This window comes from Phoenix dactylifera, chromosome 7 (genome assembly GCF_051530095.1).
Source record: "Phoenix dactylifera cultivar Ajwa chromosome 7, Ajwa_hap1_PhDact_Kaust_v1.1, whole genome shotgun sequence".
Classification (NCBI taxonomy): Eukaryota; Viridiplantae; Streptophyta; class Magnoliopsida; order Arecales; family Arecaceae; genus Phoenix; species Phoenix dactylifera.
The window spans coordinates 26,004,545-26,024,604 of NC_143196.1; the positions used below are offsets into that span (position 1 = coordinate 26,004,545).

The 20,060-nt window shown below is 40.4% G+C and overlaps 1 protein-coding gene across 1 annotated transcript; it reads left to right on the top strand.

Annotated features, from left to right (window-relative positions):
• Nucleotides 1–3,121: 3,121 nt before the first annotated feature.
• LOC103696039 (serine/threonine-protein kinase SAPK2-like) lies at nt 3,122–15,663 on the top strand. The gene is made up of 9 exons (XM_088701403.1): nt 3,122–3,425; nt 3,794–3,868; nt 5,166–5,267; nt 5,362–5,415; nt 5,488–5,580; nt 5,943–6,035; nt 6,120–6,224; nt 6,327–6,425; nt 15,284–15,663. Exons 1-9 carry the CDS (start codon nt 3,306–3,308, stop codon nt 15,563–15,565), a joined length of 1,023 nt encoding a protein of 340 aa, XP_088557529.1. The 5' UTR covers nt 3,122–3,305; the 3' UTR covers nt 15,566–15,663.
• The last annotated feature ends 4,397 nt before the right edge of the window (nt 15,664–20,060 follow it).

The window sequence follows — 20,060 nt, forward strand, 5'->3', positions numbered from 1 at the left end:
GACAAAACTTGTTGGGGACTTCTAATTACTTTGTCCTCATCCTATTCTGTTTCTTAATTACTCTTCTCCATCTCGTGTGCTGAAACCACGTCCTGAGTTGTTTGTTGTGTTAATTCTGCAACGGAACTGAAAGAAGTAACGGTTGGTGGCTGTGGTGGCCAGAAGTTTTGAGGCAGGAGAAGAAATAAAGCAAATATTTTTTGCAGGAAAACGATGGGTAGTGATTAAAGTTGAAGTAACCGTTTGTGTTGGTTTCTGTAAGTATGGGTACACTTGGATGGTCAGGTCTTAGCCTTCGAAACTCCATTTTTAAGATGGCAATGCACAGTGGGAGCAGGACAAAATTATTTGTCTTGTATCCAGAAGAGAGAGTATTGTTTGGTGAGAGTCTATCTTGGAATGACCTTGGGGTTAGTATTTTTTAGGACTTTCTACATGTATGCACTCCAATAAATCAAGATTTTGCCTTTGGCTACTGTTGGGAGATTGGGCCAATGGAATAATTTTTACAGTTCAGGGACATGGTAGATTTGATAGCTCATCAAAGAATGCCAAAATTTCTTTCCATCTAAAACCAACCTTCCTATGAATTGATGCAAGGTGAAGCCATATAGCTGGTAAATAACTTTCAACAATGAAAGTTACAGTGGATTTGAAAACTATCCCCCATTCTAGACCTAATGTCTCAGGGTCTTTGGCAAGGGCAAAAAAAGTAAAATGACATTTATACCCTTACGAATCATGTTTTTCATTTATCTTTCATGAAATAGAGAAGAGTTTGAATAAAAGCTATGCACAACTAATTGTGTCCAGCTTGAAGAAATCCAATTTAAATGCATCTTTGTACAAAGAAAACTCCAAAATTTGGGGGCCTGTGAATCTCCACCTCCATAGATTATTTTGCTCCCTTCACCTGGAAATATGTACATCAGATGTGCCAAATGGTAGTATATGTAAATACAACGAGCATCTATAATCTAGTAATAAGGCATAAACTTATATTTTATTAATATTTAAACGTTGTATCTTATAAAATTTATATTTAGTTATTAGCCAAAAGTTTGATATGCAGCAATAACCCGTTCTTTAAAAAGTTAAGATTTTGAATTTAAGTGATCAGCTATATGTTTTCAGAGCCAAGTTTGCTATAGATCATGAGTTTGAATATCCCTTCCAAGTCAATTATTGATGTAATTAATATAATTGTCATCTTGGCTCATTTTTTATCTCCATTATTTTATTTGTTTACATATTTGGTCCAAGCCATATGGGGTTGGGAGAAGCAATTAAGTGGAGGAGGTTAACCTAATATGCATTATAAAACAATTTGTTGTTGCAGCCTCCCTTATGACATTAAAATCTTGCCTCTTTCTCGAGTATATGTAATATAACTTAGTTGTAACTAAGTGGATCTTGAACTTAGTTATCTAACTTTTGATAAGACTTGAGTTCAAACTAGCCTCATTAATTTATAAATCATGCTTAAGCTACAACTAGTACTAGAAAGGCATGGTTATACCCTAATGTAAGTAAATAATTCCTTTTTTGTTTCAGAAGATCTTCCCAAGATGAATCTCAGTTTAACAAAGACTTGGAAATTGAAAATTAGCCAAAATATGGGCCTATGTTAGATTAATGCATCCCAAGCAAGTTGTTATCATATACTATGCCATATTGCACAGCCCATAGATGATTTCAAATTTGTGGCGAATGATATCAACAACAATTAATTTGATTTGAGGTTGAATAATCATTCACTCTTAATTGGACAAGTTAAATACACTTGGAAGGCCAATGTAGGGATTTGACACAACAAAATTAGGTTGCAATTCCATTGACAGTATTTCAATAAGTCAAATACTAATCCACCCATAAGTCATTCTATGCAAGGCCTTCCAAGTGTACTGATTCTCTTGAACCGTAAGGGCCACTGGGCCTGTTGTGGACCAAGTTGGCCATTTTGGACAGGTTTGAATTGCATTTTGGAAGCAAGATCTACCGCATCCAAGACCTAATTATGAATTGAAAATTTTAATGGCCGTAAATTTTGATTTGGGAGGAATTTGCTAATATGATAGAAGGGTAAGTTAATGTAAGAGTCAAGATCTAGCTTTTATCTGAATTTAAAATTTTATAATATTTTATTTAAAAATTCAATCCCAACTAGGAAAGAAATCTGACATAGATTCTCAAGAACAGATCTCGCTAGTGCAAATATACAAAAAGGTTATACTATAATTTTGTACATATTGATTGGAAGACATTAAAAAGGATCTAACTATTACTTTCTACCTTATTCCTCTTTTAACTAGAAAAAATATTATATCCATATTCTAAAATAGATGCCTTTCTAGAATAAATGGAAAATTTGTAATAGACTATTTAAATTAAGGAAAGAGATGGGGATTTAGAATCCTACTTTCATAATTTTCTTATTTTCTATTATTCGTTTTTGATATTCAAGTGGAGTGGATTGAAAGTTCTTTTTTCTTTGGGGATCATCATTTTTTTAAGTGGATTAGATTATGGAGTAAATTTAAAGACTTTTTTGAGTGTTTTAGATGTGCTATTAATTTTATTATCAAAACCTATTGTGTTCACTCCATAGCCATAGGAGAAGGCTTTAGTCATAACTCCAAGAGTTCGATCAAGCATCATCATATATCAAAGGATGTTGAATTTATCTAGTAAACAAGGAAACCTAGGGTTAGAGTTGACTATGATTGGAGTATGAGTTTGGAATGACAATCTTGGAGTGCTAGTTCTTTTAAGTAGTCATCTATTAATCTTTCTCATTTATATGCTTAATTTATTTGGTGTTTCATGAAATTAGATATATATTTGGCAAGTCCTTGTCATATTTTTGCTTCTACAATTTTTGACAGCCTATATAATACACGCTCCTTATACCAAGCTGTAAAAATCTAAAATTCTTAAGGACAAATATGTCGTTTCAAAAGGATAAAGATGTAAAAGCATATTTTATGTCTTCATATGTAATCCTTCATAAAATATCTTATGATCCACTCTTAAGATCATTCTCAACTTTTAGGAATGTAAACTATTTATTCTGGCAAATGGCAAGGACTTGAGATACCCATATAGTGTCTACATTTAGCCTCATAACTCTCATATACTTTCCCTTTCTAGTTCCTTTTTGCATTCTCCAAAAAGAGAAGAGAAGAACAGAAGGAGTAGATTGAGAGCATTAGTTTTAGTGGCGATCGATCATATTTGCTCTCATTTGTCTTAAATTTGGTGATCGATCATACTTGCGCTTGGTTTTCTTAGATTTCTAAATTGCAATGGAGCGATATGAAGTGTTGAGGAATCTTGGTTCTGGAAATTTTGGGGTGACTAAGTTGGTTAAAGATCTAATGATGAAGAAGTTGTTTGCTGCAAAGTTTATCGAGAGAGGAGAAAAGGTTTGTTGGTTTTTCTTTGCTTCATTTCTTTCTTCTCGAACCCTAAGATCATCTTAGAAGGTCAAAGTTTGAGATCATGTTCCACCACAAGCTAACTATTTCTTCTAGAATATTGGTTAAAGATTGTTTTAAAATAGGGGAAATAGTTTTGTACATCTTTCCTTTGTTCTTTTTTATTGCTTTGATTGGATTTGATATTTTGGTAAAAATTTCTTTTAGCATCTAAAATTTAGTTGCATCTTTGCCTTTCTCAGCGATTTTCTATTATCTATTTTTTGTTTGGATTGTGATTTTTTCTTAGTTTATAGGGCATGTGTTCATACTTGTTTTGATAACTCTTTACTATATTTGTTCATTTTGATTTGCAGATTGATAAGAATGTGCAGAGGGAGATCATTAACCATAGAGTACTGAAACATACAAATATAGTAAGATTTAAGGAGGTAAATTTTGTTCTCCTTATATTCTTGTTGCAGTTGGAGTCATCATTTTAGTTCTTAAAGAGGCTTATGGATGTAATTTTTCTACATTTTAATCTATTTTTTTAATTTGTTGAATATCCAACTCTTTATCTAGATTTATTTCTCTACTTTTATCTCATTTTTTTGTACTAATTAAACTTTTCCATCTATTAAGGTCAATATTATTTTGATTTATTTATAGAGAAAAAGCAAGCCTTTTATTAATATATTTAATTATCCTTTCCAATCCTTGAGTACATTTATGTTGGATCTAAAATAATATTAGTTGTTGATACTTATATTATCATTTTTTAGTATTATCTTTGCTTAGAAAAGATATATTAAAGCTATACAACTAGAGAAAGCTCTTAGAAGAAGTGGAAGTAAAACTATCATAAGATTTATATGACTGTTGCACATTAAGAATGTAAACTTTATATTAAACTATGGCCATGATGAATATGAGTTATCAAAATACTACACCTTTGTGTTCGTCAAAGTAATCTATTATATGTTCATAAGCCTTCTTGTTCAAGTGTTTGTTGGTTTATGAATAATTTGATAATATTATTAACTAATTACCATTTCTATTATAATATCATTCTTTACTTTATGGTGGTGGTTTTATGGCATTTTCTCTACTTTCTATATTGCTATATTAAGTCATAACAAATTTAAAAATATATCTCCCTTTATAATTTTTTTATTTGAAATTGGTGCTAGAAATTAGTGATAAGTTGAACACTTGATATTTTTCTTTGGAGTGCTCAAGATAAATATTAATCTCTTTTCTATTGTCTTTATTTGCAACTAAATAGGTTAAAATTTAAATTTAACTTTGTACAGCAACACTTATTTGTTTATGTTGAAGGTTATATTATCTAACAACCAAGAGATATTTACTTCATTTTATTTAAATGCTTAATTATACTCTTAAGGTATTTTCTTGTTATATCATTTTGCTCATTGCTTTTTGTTCTAAAGTATATCAATTTGTCTTAGCAAAATACTATCTACTAAAATAAAGAAAAAATACCAATTCAAATAAAAACTTTAGGTCTACACCAGTATCATACCTAACTAACATTTCTTTGAAAGCTTTTAATAAAATATTAAAGTTTTTTTGCGATGCAAACAGACTTTTGAATATTTTTAAAAATGTTGAATGTTAATTTTATTTTTATTTTTTTTTGATATATTTTAAGTACTAAATTGCTAGTTTGTTTATCCTTGTCTGTGTTATAGATGGAGACCTAATAAGCGAGTTTGTTAATTTTAGGTATTGTTAACGCCTACGCATTTAGCCATAGTCATGGAATATGCTGCTGGAGGTGAGCTTTTTGATAGGATATCCAAGGAAAAAAGATTTAATGAAGATGAGGTAAAGAAAATTGAATAAATCGTTGTGAAAGCATCTACCTTTAACTAAATATGCTTGGTTTATAATCTACTGTTGGTTATGACATTTCAAACAGGCAAGATTCTTCTTTCAACAAATAATATCAGGTCTAAGCTATTGCCATTCCATGGTAAGTCTGTTAAACAACTTTATTTTTTATTATTGTGTCATGGGAGTGATATATTTGGTTATTTTATTGCAGCAAATATGTCATAGGGATATTAAGCTAGAAAACATTCTTTTGGACGGAAATGAAGCCCCTCGTGTCAAAATATGCGATTTTGGCTATTCCAAGGTAGTTGATTTTACGTACAAATACGTTGAAATTATTCAATTTGATAAAATATCTCAAATTATGATTGGTAATTAAACTAGTCATGCCTTTCTTTCAATTAGTCATTATTCAGTTTTTAGGAAATTGGACATAGCTAATTCAAGAAATAATTTTAGATTACAAGTTATTATTATTGATTTTTCAGATTTTAGTTATGCAAATTTATTTCAATTTTTTGGAAAATTCTCTATACTTCTTTCTAAATACCAAATCTGTCTTTAGCCTGATTCTTCTTGAACGTCACTTATGATTATTGACTATTCTTGGTTTTAGCTATTACCCAATGCCCCTTTCATTTATCTCTTTGTTTATATTGGTTGCAGTCTTTGATGTGGAACTCTCAGCCAAAATCAACAGTGGGCACGCCAGCTTACATTGCTCCAGAAGTTTTATCTACAAAAGAATATGATGGAATGGTAGGTTGATTTATATTATTCTTTTAAATAATTTCTATGTTTATTTTGTCGTAAACCATACTAATTGTTCATCAAGAACTACAGCTTGCAGATATTTGGTCATGTGGAGTAGTATTATATGTGATGCTGGTTGGGAGTTATCCATTTGAAGATCCAGGTGACCCAACAAATATTAAAAAGATAATGGAGGTCAATTTTTATTTTAATTTATATAGAGATCATATCCCTCCAAATAGCTAGTTGCATTCTCACTTATACATTGCTTGACCAAATAAATATTTACTTTGGCAGAGAATACTTAAGGTACAGTACTCAGTTCCAGACCATCTTCCAATATCAGTGGAATGTAGAAACCTTTTATCTCAGATATTTGTTGTTGATCCTAAAAAGGTAATAGTTATCAAATATTTCAAATTAATTGAACATGAGTTTATGATATGCAACATTTAGAGGTGCCTATTGTTTGATTTGTTTTTAACCAAACCATACAATTACTTGTGTTATTTGGTATTATTGTGGTTCAAATTTGGCCCGAGGGTGACTACGCCGGAGAAGTCGAGGAAGCCGCCGTTGGTTGGAAGGAGAAGATGGGAGCCACCTCTTGTGCGACGGCAGTGGACTTGCACAAAGCCTCACGGTGTTTCCAGTGAAGGCCCTCCGACGATCAAGTTAGAATGGAATCGATTTGGTCTAGCTAAAAGAGTCCCTTAGAAGTTACTTGATCAAGCTATTTATAGTCTCGGTAGAGTGGCTCAGGTGGCAGAGGCACTGTCAGCCCTCATCATGAGGGGGCGTGGCTCTGAGCCGGGTAGCGCGCAGCTTAGGCTGGCTGATGGCATGTAGTATTGCCCGTTCTTGAGACTGGTAGGATGTTGACAGTCACGGCAGGGTATGGCTGGAGTGGTCAAGGTGCCGTCTGACTGTTGAAGGCCGGATATGGAGATGTGACATGGTAGTGTTGCAAAGTACGGCCACACAGATGGACGTAGGTACGCACATGGGTGCGGTCGTTGGTGAGGCCGAGCTCGTTAAAAGGTCACGTCATGTGTTTGATGAGGTCGGCTTGGCGGGTGCTGAGAGTAGCTCGGCTTTCCAGGTTTCGGGGCGTGCTCGGTGGAGTGCCCCGAGCTCGAGGGTTGGGGCGTATTGCTAAGCTCGGGGCGGGTCGGCGAATGTCTGGAGGCACCTCGAGCTTGGTCAGGGGAGTCAGCGAATATCTGGAGGCACCCCGAGCTTGGTCGGGGGAGTCGGCGAATATTTGAAGTTGGTGGAGCTTTTGGCAGAGTCCCGAAGTCGAGCTGATTCTGAGCCGAAGCGAAGATTCAGCTGATTGTCGTTGACGTTTATTAGGCCGAAACTAGACGGCCTTTTAGTTGTGGGCTAGATGATCCATTTTTCTCCCTATCATTTGCCCCCACTTCCGAGGTCGAGCTGCCTCGCTGCTCGGACGATGGAAGTAGGCAGACTCCTGATCATCTAATGCTTCAATCACATAGGCAAAAAGAGGTGTGTACCGAATTGGGTATGCCTCGGCGCCTTTCTTGGCTGAGAGCTTGACGTTGGACTTGGGAGGTTCGAGCTGCCAGATTTTCTTGAGTAGATCTGCTGTGGAAATTTTCTAGTGTTCCACGTGGGCGTTCCTTGGAGTAGGACGAGGAGGGTCTCGATCATTAATTCCCCGTTCCCCGAAGCACTTCGTTTGGCAAAACATAAGAAGCCGATCATTAATGTTCCCTTCTCCGAAGTATCTCATCTGGCAGATTGGAAGAGGTCAGTCATCAATATTTCGAGCTCCAGAGCACCCTCCATAATAATCAGCATTTAGTGGGGCGATTCGGGAAGATTTGTTGAGGCCGTCTTATGGCTCGCCATGTGGCGAATCTCGGGTCATTTGATCATTTAGGTTGCCTGATCGGAGCCGCTGTAGTGGCCTATATAAAGCATGTAAAGGGGATCTTAGGATCATTACTTGACCCTCTTCCACTCCTGATTTTCTTTCTTTAGCTGCCATTGCTGGGGTGTTGGAGCTTTCTTCCTGATGTTCTTGGGAGCTTTCTGTCAGCTTTTGCACTGGCTGTTGCCTCCTTCTTCCGGCGGATATTCTTCTTCTCTGCCCGTCTACCTTTTCCGGCGAGCTTTCGGATAGGCATTTTATCTCTCCTTTTGGTCGCTCGGAGAGTCTTTCGTCCTCTCCCCTTTTTTATAATCTTAAGACCAGGGCAATGGATTCGTCGATGAGGGCATCAATGTTCGATGTAGGTCCATCGCGAGCTCAGGCCTCTTCTGAGGTGGAAGAGGTTGAACTCGAGGTGGGCCCGAGCCTATATGGAACTGGCTCGCTCATGAGCAATGAGGATCTGGGCTCGGTCCGAGCCCAATTCTTCATTCCTCCGAAGTTTGTCCTCGAACTTCTGGATCTCGAAGGCTGAGTCGCCAAACCACCTAACGGTTGGGCCAGAGTGTACGTAGATACACTCCAAGCAGGGCTGAGGTTTCCTCTGCATGGATTTGTGGGTGAGCTTTTGACGGCGTATTGCCTGGTGCATGCGCAGCTTAACTTGAACTCGTGGAGGCTAATCATCGGTTTCCTCGCCTTCTGCCTGGCACACGGCCTGCCCCTCCTTAGTGAATGTCTTCAGGAGTTGCTTTATATTAAAAGGCAACCCTGTGGATAAAGAGTGGTGGTACTTCTCCCCTCAAGAAGGCCGCAAGCTATTTAGGGGCCTGCCTACTTCCATCCACGGATGGAAGGATAATTTTTTGTTTATCTCCTTCGAGCGGCCGTGGGGATTTAATCCGACCTGAAGTTTTTTGCTGGCCTCGGCGAATAATAAGCTCCCGCAGTTGTTGCAGTCCGAGCAGAAGACCTTAGATAGTTTGCTTGGAATGAAAGAGACTCATCGGCTTCCTGACCTGTTCAGCGAGGAGGCCTTAGTGAATCTTGGCTTGAGCCCGGCTCATCCCGAGGGTAAGAGTAATTTGGCTTTTCCTTCTTTCTTTTTTATGTTGGAGATGCTGGTAAGACTTTTTGTCTCCAGATATCGCAGGGATGATCTTCAACACCAAGATACTGATGGCCATATATAGGAGGAAGAGGGCTGCCCTTGAAGGGGTCCATCTTGAAGGGAGGCCAAAGAAGGCAAAAGTCGCCCCCGACCTTGAGATCGAGCAGGGAGAGCCCGAGGCTGTCGCCCCTGCTCTGGTTGGACCTAGCCGGGGGCCTGTAGAAGAAGCCGAGGTGCCCCAGTCGACGACTGGGGGAGATCTTTCGGACCAAGCGGCAGTTGCACCTGCTGACCAAGTTCCGAAGGTCGCCACGATAACCCAGCCATCCGGACTGGTTTCGAGCTGGGGTGTGGGCCCGAGAATTCGGTCCCCCCATGGCTTCATTATGCACCGAGGTTGCAATCTTCTCCGAAGTTTCAGCCTTGGCGAGAATCGAGCCGATGTTTTTCGAGTCCGGCAGGGAAGAACCACAGCGTACACCTGAGGGCAATTCGACCCTTGAATCTGAAGAGGTTGTTCGCAGGCTCGTGCGCAGCATCATGCTTCCGTGCGACCGCGCACTGATGGAGGAGGACCTTGGCGACCTCGTCCATCACGTTTATTCGGCGAGCGTGCGGGTAAGTAATGTCGTCTTTCTATCCTTTATTTACTTCCTTTGTGAATGCTCATTTTTTGCTGACACTCTTCTCTTTTCGTGCCAGTCTCTTCACGTGGTCGACATGTTGATGTCCAGCATACTTGCTGACTGGGAAGAGCTGAGGGCGCTAAGGTTGAGGGCGGAGCGCACCAATTTCCAAGAGCAAGAGGTCGAAGCTCGAGCAGCAACGTCAGCAGGAGCTCGAAAATCGAGCGGCCGCCGTTGAGCAGCAGCGGCACGAGGCTGAGGAGAAAGCTGCAGCCGCCGCACAGCCGCTTCGGAAGACCAAAAAGAAAGTTTGTGCTTCTGAGGCCATAATAAAGGATAGGCTGGCTCAGATCCAAGACATGGAGGCCGAGCATTCCCGGGCTTGCTCCTCCTCTGCAAGCTGTATCTTCGAGCTCGAAACAGGGTGAGGCGAAAGAGCAGGAGCTGAAGGTTGGGTGGCTTGAGAGCCTAGTGGAATCATCTGCCCATGAGGCCGTTGAGAAATTCCGTCAGTCGGAGTCAACACTGCTGAGGCCAGGCCAGAGATTGCTTCCGAAGCTGCCGATAAGATGGAGTCAGCAACCATTCCTGACGCCGGCATTGGAGCTGAAGCTGCTAAAGCGGGTGGAGACAACACTCCCGAGGTCGCAACCGAGTCGGAGGCCGTAGCTGACACCAATGTGGAGGTCGTTCATGTCGACTAATTTTTATTTTTGTTTCTGTAAGGCTGACCGTTTAGGCCCTTTGTAATTCAAGGTCGGGCACTCTTGTATTCGGCCCTCGGCCTTTACTATCAATAAAATTTCTTCTCTTTCAATAAGTATTTGAGTTTGTTCTGCTCCATGCTCGGACATCAAGATCTGAATTGTGTAGCCCAAATCCCTACCCATCTCATATAGCAGGGGTTGCATTAAGTACTTGTAGAAATCTCCGGGCTCGGTATACCCCTAATTTAAAAATAAGCCTTATGTGAGGCGAGCTCATAGTTCCTTATTCAATAGTGCGGGCCGCTTTAAGCCTTGCCCAAGAGCGCGAAATCGGAGAAGAAAAAATAAATAACCATAGATTAACTTAAGGATAGAAGCCCGCCCAAGGGTTCTTGTTAACTCGGGAGTACAGGTGAGTTCGAAGATAAGCATCCACCCGAGAATAGAAACCTTCCCAAGGGCCGAAGCCGACTCGGGAATAATAAGCTCAGGAACAAATATCTACCCGAGAGCAAAAATCTACTTGAGGGTCGAGGCGAGCTCGAGATTTAAAAATCCATTCGAGGGCCGAGGCCAACTCGGAAATAATAAGCTCAGGGATAAACATCTACCCGAGAGCAGAATTCCGCTCAAGTGCCGAAGCTAACTCGAGATTCAAAAATCCATCCGAGGGCCGCAGCCAACTTGGAAATAATAAGCTCGGGAATAAATATCTACCCGAGAGTAGAAATCCGCTCAAGGGCCGAGGCCAACTCGAGATTTAGAAATCCATCCGAGGGTCGAAGCCAACTTGGAAATAATAAGTTTGGAGATAAACATCTACCCAAGAGCATAAATCTGCCCGAGGGCCGAGGCGAACTCAAGATTTAGAAATCCATCCGAAGGCCAAAGCCAACTCAGGAATGATAAGCTCGGGGATAAATATCTACCCGAGAGCAAAAATCCGCTCGAGGGCTGAGGCCAACTCGAGATTCAAAAATCCATCCGAAGGCCGCAACTAACTTGGAAATAATAAGCTCGGGGATAAATATCTACCCAAGAGTAGAAATCTGCTCGAGGGTCGAGGCCAACTCGAGATTTAGAAATCCATCCGACGGTCGAAGCTAACTCAGGAATAATAAGCTCGGGGATAAACATCTACCCAAGAGCATAAATCTGCCCAAGGGCCGAGGCGAACTCGAGATTTAGAAATCCATCCGAAGGCCGAAGCCAACTCAGAAATAATAAGCTCGGGGATAAATATCTACCCGAGAGCAGAAATCTGCTCGAGGGCTGAGGCCAACTCGAGATTCGAAAATCCATTCGATGGCCGCAGCCAATTCGAAAATAATAAGCTCGGGAATAAACATCTACTCGAGAGTAAAAATCCGCTCGAGGGTCGAGGCCAACTCGAGATTTAGAAATCCATCCGAGGGCTGAAGCCAACTCGGAAATAATAAGCTCGGGGATAAACATCTACCCGAGAGCAGAAATCCGCTCGAGGGTCGAGGCCAACTCGAGATTTAGAAATCCATCCGAGAGCCGAAGCCAGCTCGGGAATAATAAGCTCGGGGATAAACATCTACCCGAGAACAGAAATCCGCTCGAAGGCCGAGGCCAACTCGAGATTTAGAAATCCATCCGAGGGCCGAAACCAACTCGAAAATAATAAGCTCGGGGATAAACATCTACCCGAGAGCAGAAATCCGCTCGAGGGCTGAGGCCAACTCGAGATTTAGAAATCGATCCGAGGGCCGAAGCTAGTTCAGGAATAATAAGCTCGGGGATAAATATCTATCTGAGAGCAGAAATCCACTCGAGGGCCGAGGCGAGATTTAGAAATTCATCCGAGGACCAAAGCCAGCACGAGAATAATAAGCTCGGGAATAAACATCTATTCGAGAGTAGAAATCCACTCGAGGGCCGAGGCTAACTCGAGATTTAGAAATCCATCCGAGGGCCCAAGCCAATTTGGAAATAATAAGTTTGGGGATAAACATCTACCCGAGATCAGAAATCCGCTCGAGGGCTAAGGCCAACTTGAGATTTAGGAATCGATCCGAGGGCCGAAGCTAGCTCGGGAATAATAAACTCGGAGATAAACATCTATCCGAGAGCAGAAATCTACTCGAGGGTCGAGGCCAACTCGAGATTTAGAAATTCATCCGAGGGCCGAAGCCATCTCGGGAATAATAATCTCGGGGATAAACATCTACCCAAGAGCAGAAATCCACTCGAGGGACGCAGCCAACTCGAAAATAATAAGTTCGGAGATAAACATTTACTCGAGAGCAGAAATCTGTTCGAGGGTTGAGACCAACTCGAGATTTAGAAATCCATCTAAGAGCCGCAGCCAACTCGAAAATAATAAGCTCGGGGATAAACATCTACCCGAGAACGGCGAGGTTTAAACAAACCCCGCCATTGCCCTCCTACTAAGATAGGAGGCACATCCGTTGAATCCTGCGGATGGGAGTGCTCTTCCTCGGCTCCCCGTTGACGCCGCAAGGCATCCCAAGCCGAGCTTAAAGGATGACTTTGTAGATGCCCCCCACTCAGATCAGGAGCGTACTTGTAGAATCCTGCGAACGGGGGTGCTTTTCTTCGGCTCCCCATTGACGCCGCAAGGCATCCTGAGCCGAGATCAAAAGATGACTTTGTAGATGCCCCCACTCACATCAGGGACGTACTTGTATAATCCTGTGGACAAGGGTGCTCTTCCTCGGCTCTCCGTTGGCGCCGCAAGGCATCCCGAGCCGAGCTCAAAGGATGACTTTGTAGATGAAACCTGCAGTCGCAAGACCCTCGGGCTCTCGCTAAGTCCTACAGAGCACCCAGAGGCAAGCTCCAGAGGCAACTTTATAAATAGAACCTGCAATTGTGAGACCCTCGGGCTCACGCTAAGTCCTGCAGGGTGCTCCGAGTCAAGCTCCAGGGGCGACTTTATAAGGTTGTCGGCATATAACTTGCATTGCCAGGACATCAAATGTGCGCCGAGCTTCCTAGGACACTTCAGAGACGCCTTCGAAAAATTCCGAAAGATAATTTCATTGGATTACGGTCTGAGGGAAAAAGCCCTGACCTGAAAAAGGCTAAGGTCTTTTCTTCGGGGAGTAATTTACATCTGGGGTCACTAGCCTCGGGCCGGTGAGTGTGGCTTTTTCTTGGCCCCTTGGGGCCAGGGAGGCATCAACGTGTGAGACTTATAGACGGGGTATTGATAATACCCATACTATGGCATCCGTCATCGGGTTCGTCAAATGGTCCCGAAGTCTGCCCATCGAGCTCCACTCTGTCGGTTGACCCGCTAACGAACCGGCTCAAAAGGCCTTGGCGGACAATCACTTCGATTTTATCATGGAGCTGATAGCAATCCTTCGTGTTATGGCCGTGATCCCTATGGAAGCGGCAGTATTTGCCTAAACGCTTCCATAACTTGGATGGTCACATCTTCGGGGCAGATTGGAGGTGACTACAACCTTCAATTTCTATGAGGATTTCGGCCCGGAAGGACGTAAGAGGAGTATACTCCTCAAAACTTCGGTGGTAGAGATGTCTCCCAGACTTCCGTGGGGACCTGCTTCTTGATCGATAACACTCTTCGCGGAGTTCCACGACCTGATTCCAAAGCATTTGGATTTGTCGCCCCGCTTCCTCGACCTTCCTATCGAGTTCAATGGTTGATGAAACTCTAGCTGGATAAAGGATTTGAATAACCACAGCTAGGGTTTAGACTTGCTGAGCGAGCAAATAAAACTGCTCTGGTTGGATTTGAGAAGTTTGATCTACCGGCGCATGCGATGCAGGAGGTGGAATTTGGAGAGAGAGCAGTCAGGCGCTGATTTCCGGTTGCTCGACATGTTTGAGGCCCCCTGGCTCATTATCCTTGTGATCACGGCTCAGGCCCTTCCTCTAGCGCCAGAAATGTTGTGGTTCAAATTTGACCCGAGTGTGACCACACCGGAGGAGTCAAGAGAGCCGTCGTTGGTTGGAAGGAGAAGACGGGAGCCACCTCCTGCGCGACGGCCGTGGACCTGCACAAAATCTCACCGGTGTTTCCGGTGAGGGTCCTCCGACGATCAAGTTAGAAGGGGATCGATTTGGTCCAGCCAAAAGAGTCCCTTAGAAGTTACCTGACCGAGCTATTTATAATTTTGGTGGAGTGGCCCAGGTGGCAAAGGCACTGTCAGCCCTCATCATGGGGGGCGTGGCTCTAAGCCGTGTGGCGTGCAACTTAGACTGGCTGATGACGTGTAGTACTGCCCGTTTTTGAGAATGGTAGGGTGTTGACAATCTCGTTAGGGTATGGCTGGAGTGGTCAAGGTGCCGTCTGACTGTTGAAGGCTGGATATAGAGATGTGACACGGTAGTGTTACAAAGTACGGTCACGCAGATGGATGTAGGCACGCACATGGATGTGATCATTGGCAAGGCCGAGCTCGTTAAAAGATCGCGTCATGCATTTGACGAGGTCAGCTTGGCGGGTGTTGGGAGTATCTCAGCTTCCCGGGTTCCGGGGCGTGCTCGGTGAAGTGCCTCGAGCTCGAAGGTCAGGGCGTATTGCTGGGGTAGGCACCCTGAGCTTGGTCGGGGCGGGTCGGCAAATGTCTGGAGGCACCTCGAGCTTGGTCGGGGGAGTCGGCAAATATCTGAAAGTGGTAGAGCTTTTGGCGGAGTCCCAAAGTCGAGCTGATTTTGAGCCGAGATGAAGATTCAGCTGATTATCGTTGACGTTTACTGGGCCGAAACTGGGCGGCCTTTTAGTTGTAGACTGGACGATTCATTTTTCTCCTTATCAGGTATTGTTTTTGTATAGCAGACAAACATCATAAATTTGAAGTAGACTATCTTATATTATTGTTTTTGATGAAACTCATAATTTGTAAGAGCATTGGGCAATTGTTTTTTACTTTATTCATTAAATTTTGCAGAGAATAACCATGCAACAGATTAAAACCCATCCTTGGTTTTTAAACAACCTACCGATGGAGCTTGTTGAAGGGTATCAAAGCGACTTACAAGATGACTTGTATACTCCAGTGCAAAGCATTGATGAAATAATGGCCATAATAGAGGAGGCAAAGAAGCTTGTCAAGGACCCAAATCTTAGTGGTGGACAAACATCTGGGGCTAGTACATTTGATGACATGGCAACAGATTCTGATGACTTGGATGATGATGAATCAAGTGGGGAAATTGTATATGCTTTTTGAGTTTTGAGCAATATGAGCTTGCTATTACTTCATAACTTGCTCACATTGGATCATGTTTTTCTTTTCCTAGAAGTTCATGATATATTGGAAGGAGACAATATCATCTTTCTTTCCACCTATTTACATTTTGAGTATGTCCAGTTCTTATTTGATTTACTTCTATCGATCTCAACACTTAGACAACCCTATTATAGTTCTTTATATGTGACATTCTCTAATCCATGTTGTTTTTATTCATTACATGTTTTTATCATTATTCTTTATAGAATCAGTTGATTTGATAAATGTTTATTTATGTATATCACATAATACTTTTTAATATTTTATGTTGCTCCACCTAATGGCTTATATTGGCCTTGGAGAATAGCCAATGCATATTGCCACACCAACTTATAAGTTTTCTTGTGTAGGCATCTAAAATAGCTTCACAATAAAAGTATGAGCTACAAAACTTCCTCCGGAGATAATAAAATGAATTTAAAGTGAGCTCTATTTTTTGAAATATATATATATATATATATATATATATATATATATATATATATATATATATATATATATATATATATATATAATGACAGAAGTTAGACCTGCTTTACCAATAGCATTAATAAGCAAAAGTAAGTCAGGAATGGAAAGAAAAGTTCAATATAAAGAGATACAATAGTTAAGAAGGGGAAGGATGTAGAAAAAAGAAAGAAAGATGAGGTATTCAAAGAAAGTACAACAACTTTGTGAGAAACTGAGCAAACTATCAAAATGCCAACCATTAGGAAACCATCAAATGATAAATCTAGATTTATATTTTCGTATATGATGTAGCGGTCCATATATTATCTTTTATTTCCTCACGAACCAATAAAAAAAGAACTAAAAATGATTTCATATTGAACTCATATAATAACCTTTGAAAAATGGCGTGACATTGTACAAAGCAAGATAGCATCAAGAAGATGTGATTATATAATTTGTGATATATAATGAGAAGATCAAAGGTTAATTCCTATCCTTTAACCCCCTATACATTTTTTAAGTTTTTTTAAAACTTTTTTTTTTGATATATATATGAAAACTTAACACTCTTTTTTGAGTGAGAGAAAGCATAATATGAACAAACAAGAAAGAAATCTATAACCCCCTTTTGAGAGTTGCTCTTTTGAGAGCACAGTACGATAAAAGTTGTAAGCTGTGTTCGGAGAGGAGTTATTATCTATCGTTGGCCTCTATGGTAGAATCAATCGGGGAGCCATGGTTTTGGGGGTGATAGTGGAAAAGTTGATAGATAAGTCACCCTTACTGTCACTCTATAGAACCCATTTCTTTGGGGAGCCGATAAATACCTTCCTGATTAATACCTATCTCTCCATTGCCATCCACATCACTTCACCGATAACAGCCGGATTTCAAAAATCAAATTTAACTGAAATGTAGCTGGTTCAAATAAATAAATTTAACGAAACGGTCCCTCCGTAACCAATCATCCATAATATCAAATAAATCATACTATGATAGCACCCAATTTTTCCAATTCGATAGTTTGATATATAATTTATCATTCATGGACGAGATTTATTGTCATTTCTTGCATGTCTTACGAAAGTCAGAGTAGGCGCGAATTCTCCCAATTTGTGACCTACCATACGATATGTAGAAAGTCTCAAATTCAGGATCTTCCGCTGCACGGATTTCTTGGGAAACGAAGTATGTTATGTATGGCCGTGCCTAAGGGCATATCGGTTGAAGTAGATTCTTCTTTTTTATCAATAAAAACCCCAGGATGCATTTCAGACACAGTATAAGTTTGGATATGAATCTAACTCGAATTTGGATATGAATCCAATGAAGTTCCTTTTGTACATTCATCTGTAATTCTTCTATTCCTCATGTTTGGCCCTCCATTAATAAATTTGGGAATCCAATATGGATTATGACCTGGATCAAATCGATTCTTTTTTATTTTTAGTATTTTAATTTTTTATTTATTATTTATATTAATTTATTATTTATATTAATATTTATCTTCTTTTTATAAAGCAAATCGACTTCGATTCCTGAATGATCCACATCACTTCTGGTTCTATTGTAACAAAAGATTCCCTTTTTATGTGGAAAAGACCCGTATCAATAATTATGATCTTACATATGGACAATTCCTCAATATCTTATTCATTCGCAACAAAATATTTTCTTTGTGCGTCGGTAAAAAAAAAATATTTTTTTGGAGAGGGAGACTATTTCACCAATCGAGTCACGGGTATCTAACATATTCATACCTAAGGATTTTCCACAAAGTGGTGACGAAACGTGTAACTTGTACAAATCTTTCCATTTTCGATCCAATCCATTCGTTCGTAGAGCTATTTACTCGATCGCAGACATTTCTGCAATACCTCTAATAGAGGAACAAATAGTCAATTTTGAAAGAACTTATTGTCAGCCTCTTTCCGATATGAATCTATCTGATTCAGACTTATTTTTGGTTTGAAAAACCTCTTGTAACTTTTCTTTTCGATTATAAACGATGGAATTGTCCATTGCGATATATAAAAAATGATCTATTTGAAAATGCTGTACGAAATGAAATGTCACAATATTTTTTTTATACATGTCCAAGTAATAGCGATTGTATGGCCAATCATTGTGGGTATAATGGTAGATGCCCGAGACCAAGTTACTATTATTTCTTTCTCACCAATGTTTGCGTTACTCAAGCCGACATTCTCACTTCCGCTTCGTCCACACTTGCTTGCGCGGGTGCTTCCCTCTAAGGCGGAACGCTCCCCTACCGATGCATTTTAGACACAGTATAAATTTCTTTCTTGTTTGTTCATATTATGCTTTCTCTCACTCAAAAAAGAGTGTTAAGTTTTCATATATATATATAAAAAAAAAGAGTGTTAAGTTTTCATATATATATATATATTAAGAAGATGTGATTATATAATTTGTGACATATAATGAGAAGATCAAAGGTTAATTCCTATCCTTATCCCCCCTATACTTTTTTAAGTTTTTTTAAAACTTTGTCGCTCAACGGATAAAAGTTACCTAGGGATAATAGGCTGATCTTCCCCAAGAGTTCACATCGACGGAAAAGTTTGGCACCTCGATGTCGGCTCTTCGCCACCTGGAGCTGTAGTATGTTCCAAGGGTTGGGCTGTTCGCCCATTAAAGCGGTTCAGATAGAATCAAACTTTCGATTGATCCGGGGACTTGGGATCCTATGGATGAAGATATGGTCTCTAAACCCTAAACCCTAAACCCTAAACCCTAAACCCTAACTCCAACTAACTGATCAGATCATATAGTATGAAGACAGGGATATAGTGTCAGTGACCTAGGCTTGACAGCTCATCCGGTCTTCTTTCTCACCTAGTCAGTGCTGGAGTTTGGATAGGTGGAGGCTATTATTGACGGCCAGGAGTGGCACTGGCCTATCTCTTGCTCCCCTGCATGGCTTGAGCTCATTAGTAGTACTCCTACTTCATTCCGGCCAGATAGCAGAAGGTAAAGTGATGGAAAATACTATATGTGAACCCAACTTCTGTTACCTCTGCCGATCTATTAGTAAGAAGCATGTCCTCATCATCACCCAAAAAATGAATCCCATGTTCAAGAATCCATCATCATCAACAAGATGCATAGTTAGAACATTCGTTCGGAGTGGTGGCCATAACTAAAAGGGCATATCTTATGTGCCTAACCATGATGTATTCATCATTGCTGACCTTGCTAAACCTCCAATTATTCACGTTGGTATAACACTTGGAGAACTTTATTATACAATTGGATATAAGAACAAGACAATTGGTTTTAGTGCAAGCACAAACCCCACCATGGAGTTGGAGATCACATCATTAGCGGTGGGATCATGACCATATCAAGGAAATACAGGGCAACTACTAATCACGTTATCAATGCGCAATTGGTTGATGTTGATATGCAAGACTCTTGAACCGAGAATCCATGGACAAGGACAATTTTGGGCCATTGATGAAAACTAAACTACAATAAAAAAGAATCATATCTTAACTCGCTAAATCCATCTTTCAAACTTTGAGATGTATGTGAGGCTTAGATCCGCAACTGCGCCTAACAGCAAAGATCTAATCAAAAATTAGCAGAATAGTCTTTCTGGAGAGAGAGAGCTCTCAATGCGTGTATTAGAAAAAGAGTCTGACAAGCTATTTATAGCTTTCTGCAAAACCAAACGCCACAGGTGGTCACACCCGTGAAGAGTCACCCTCCATCAAGATAACTCTTCACCACTGTAAAATGTCATTTAAGCTCTTGAGATCATCAGAATTTACAAGTGATACTAGACAAATGTGGGCTCTAATTAAACAGGATCCAACAAGATGAAGTAAGCTTCCTCTCCCATAAAATCAAGTTGGTGTATGTTGCCACCTATAGTCACTTCATTTAACATAAACAAAATTTGGAGCAAAATATACAACATACCACATAAGCAGGTTGCAGAAAATTGGTCACTAAA

Bases quoted from the DNA above. Each gene is read 5' to 3' on its own strand.
- LOC103696039 (XM_088701403.1), top strand. From the start codon at position 3,306: ATGGAGCGATATGAAGTGTTGAGGAATCTTGGTTCTGGAAATTTTGGG. The intron at 3,426-3,793 runs GTTTGTTGGTTT...TTTGATTTGCAG, and splicing joins TTATCGAGAGAGGAGAAAAG to ATTGATAAGAATGTGCAGAG. The intron at 5,416-5,487 runs GTAAGTCTGTTA...ATTTTATTGCAG, and splicing joins TAAGCTATTGCCATTCCATG to CAAATATGTCATAGGGATAT.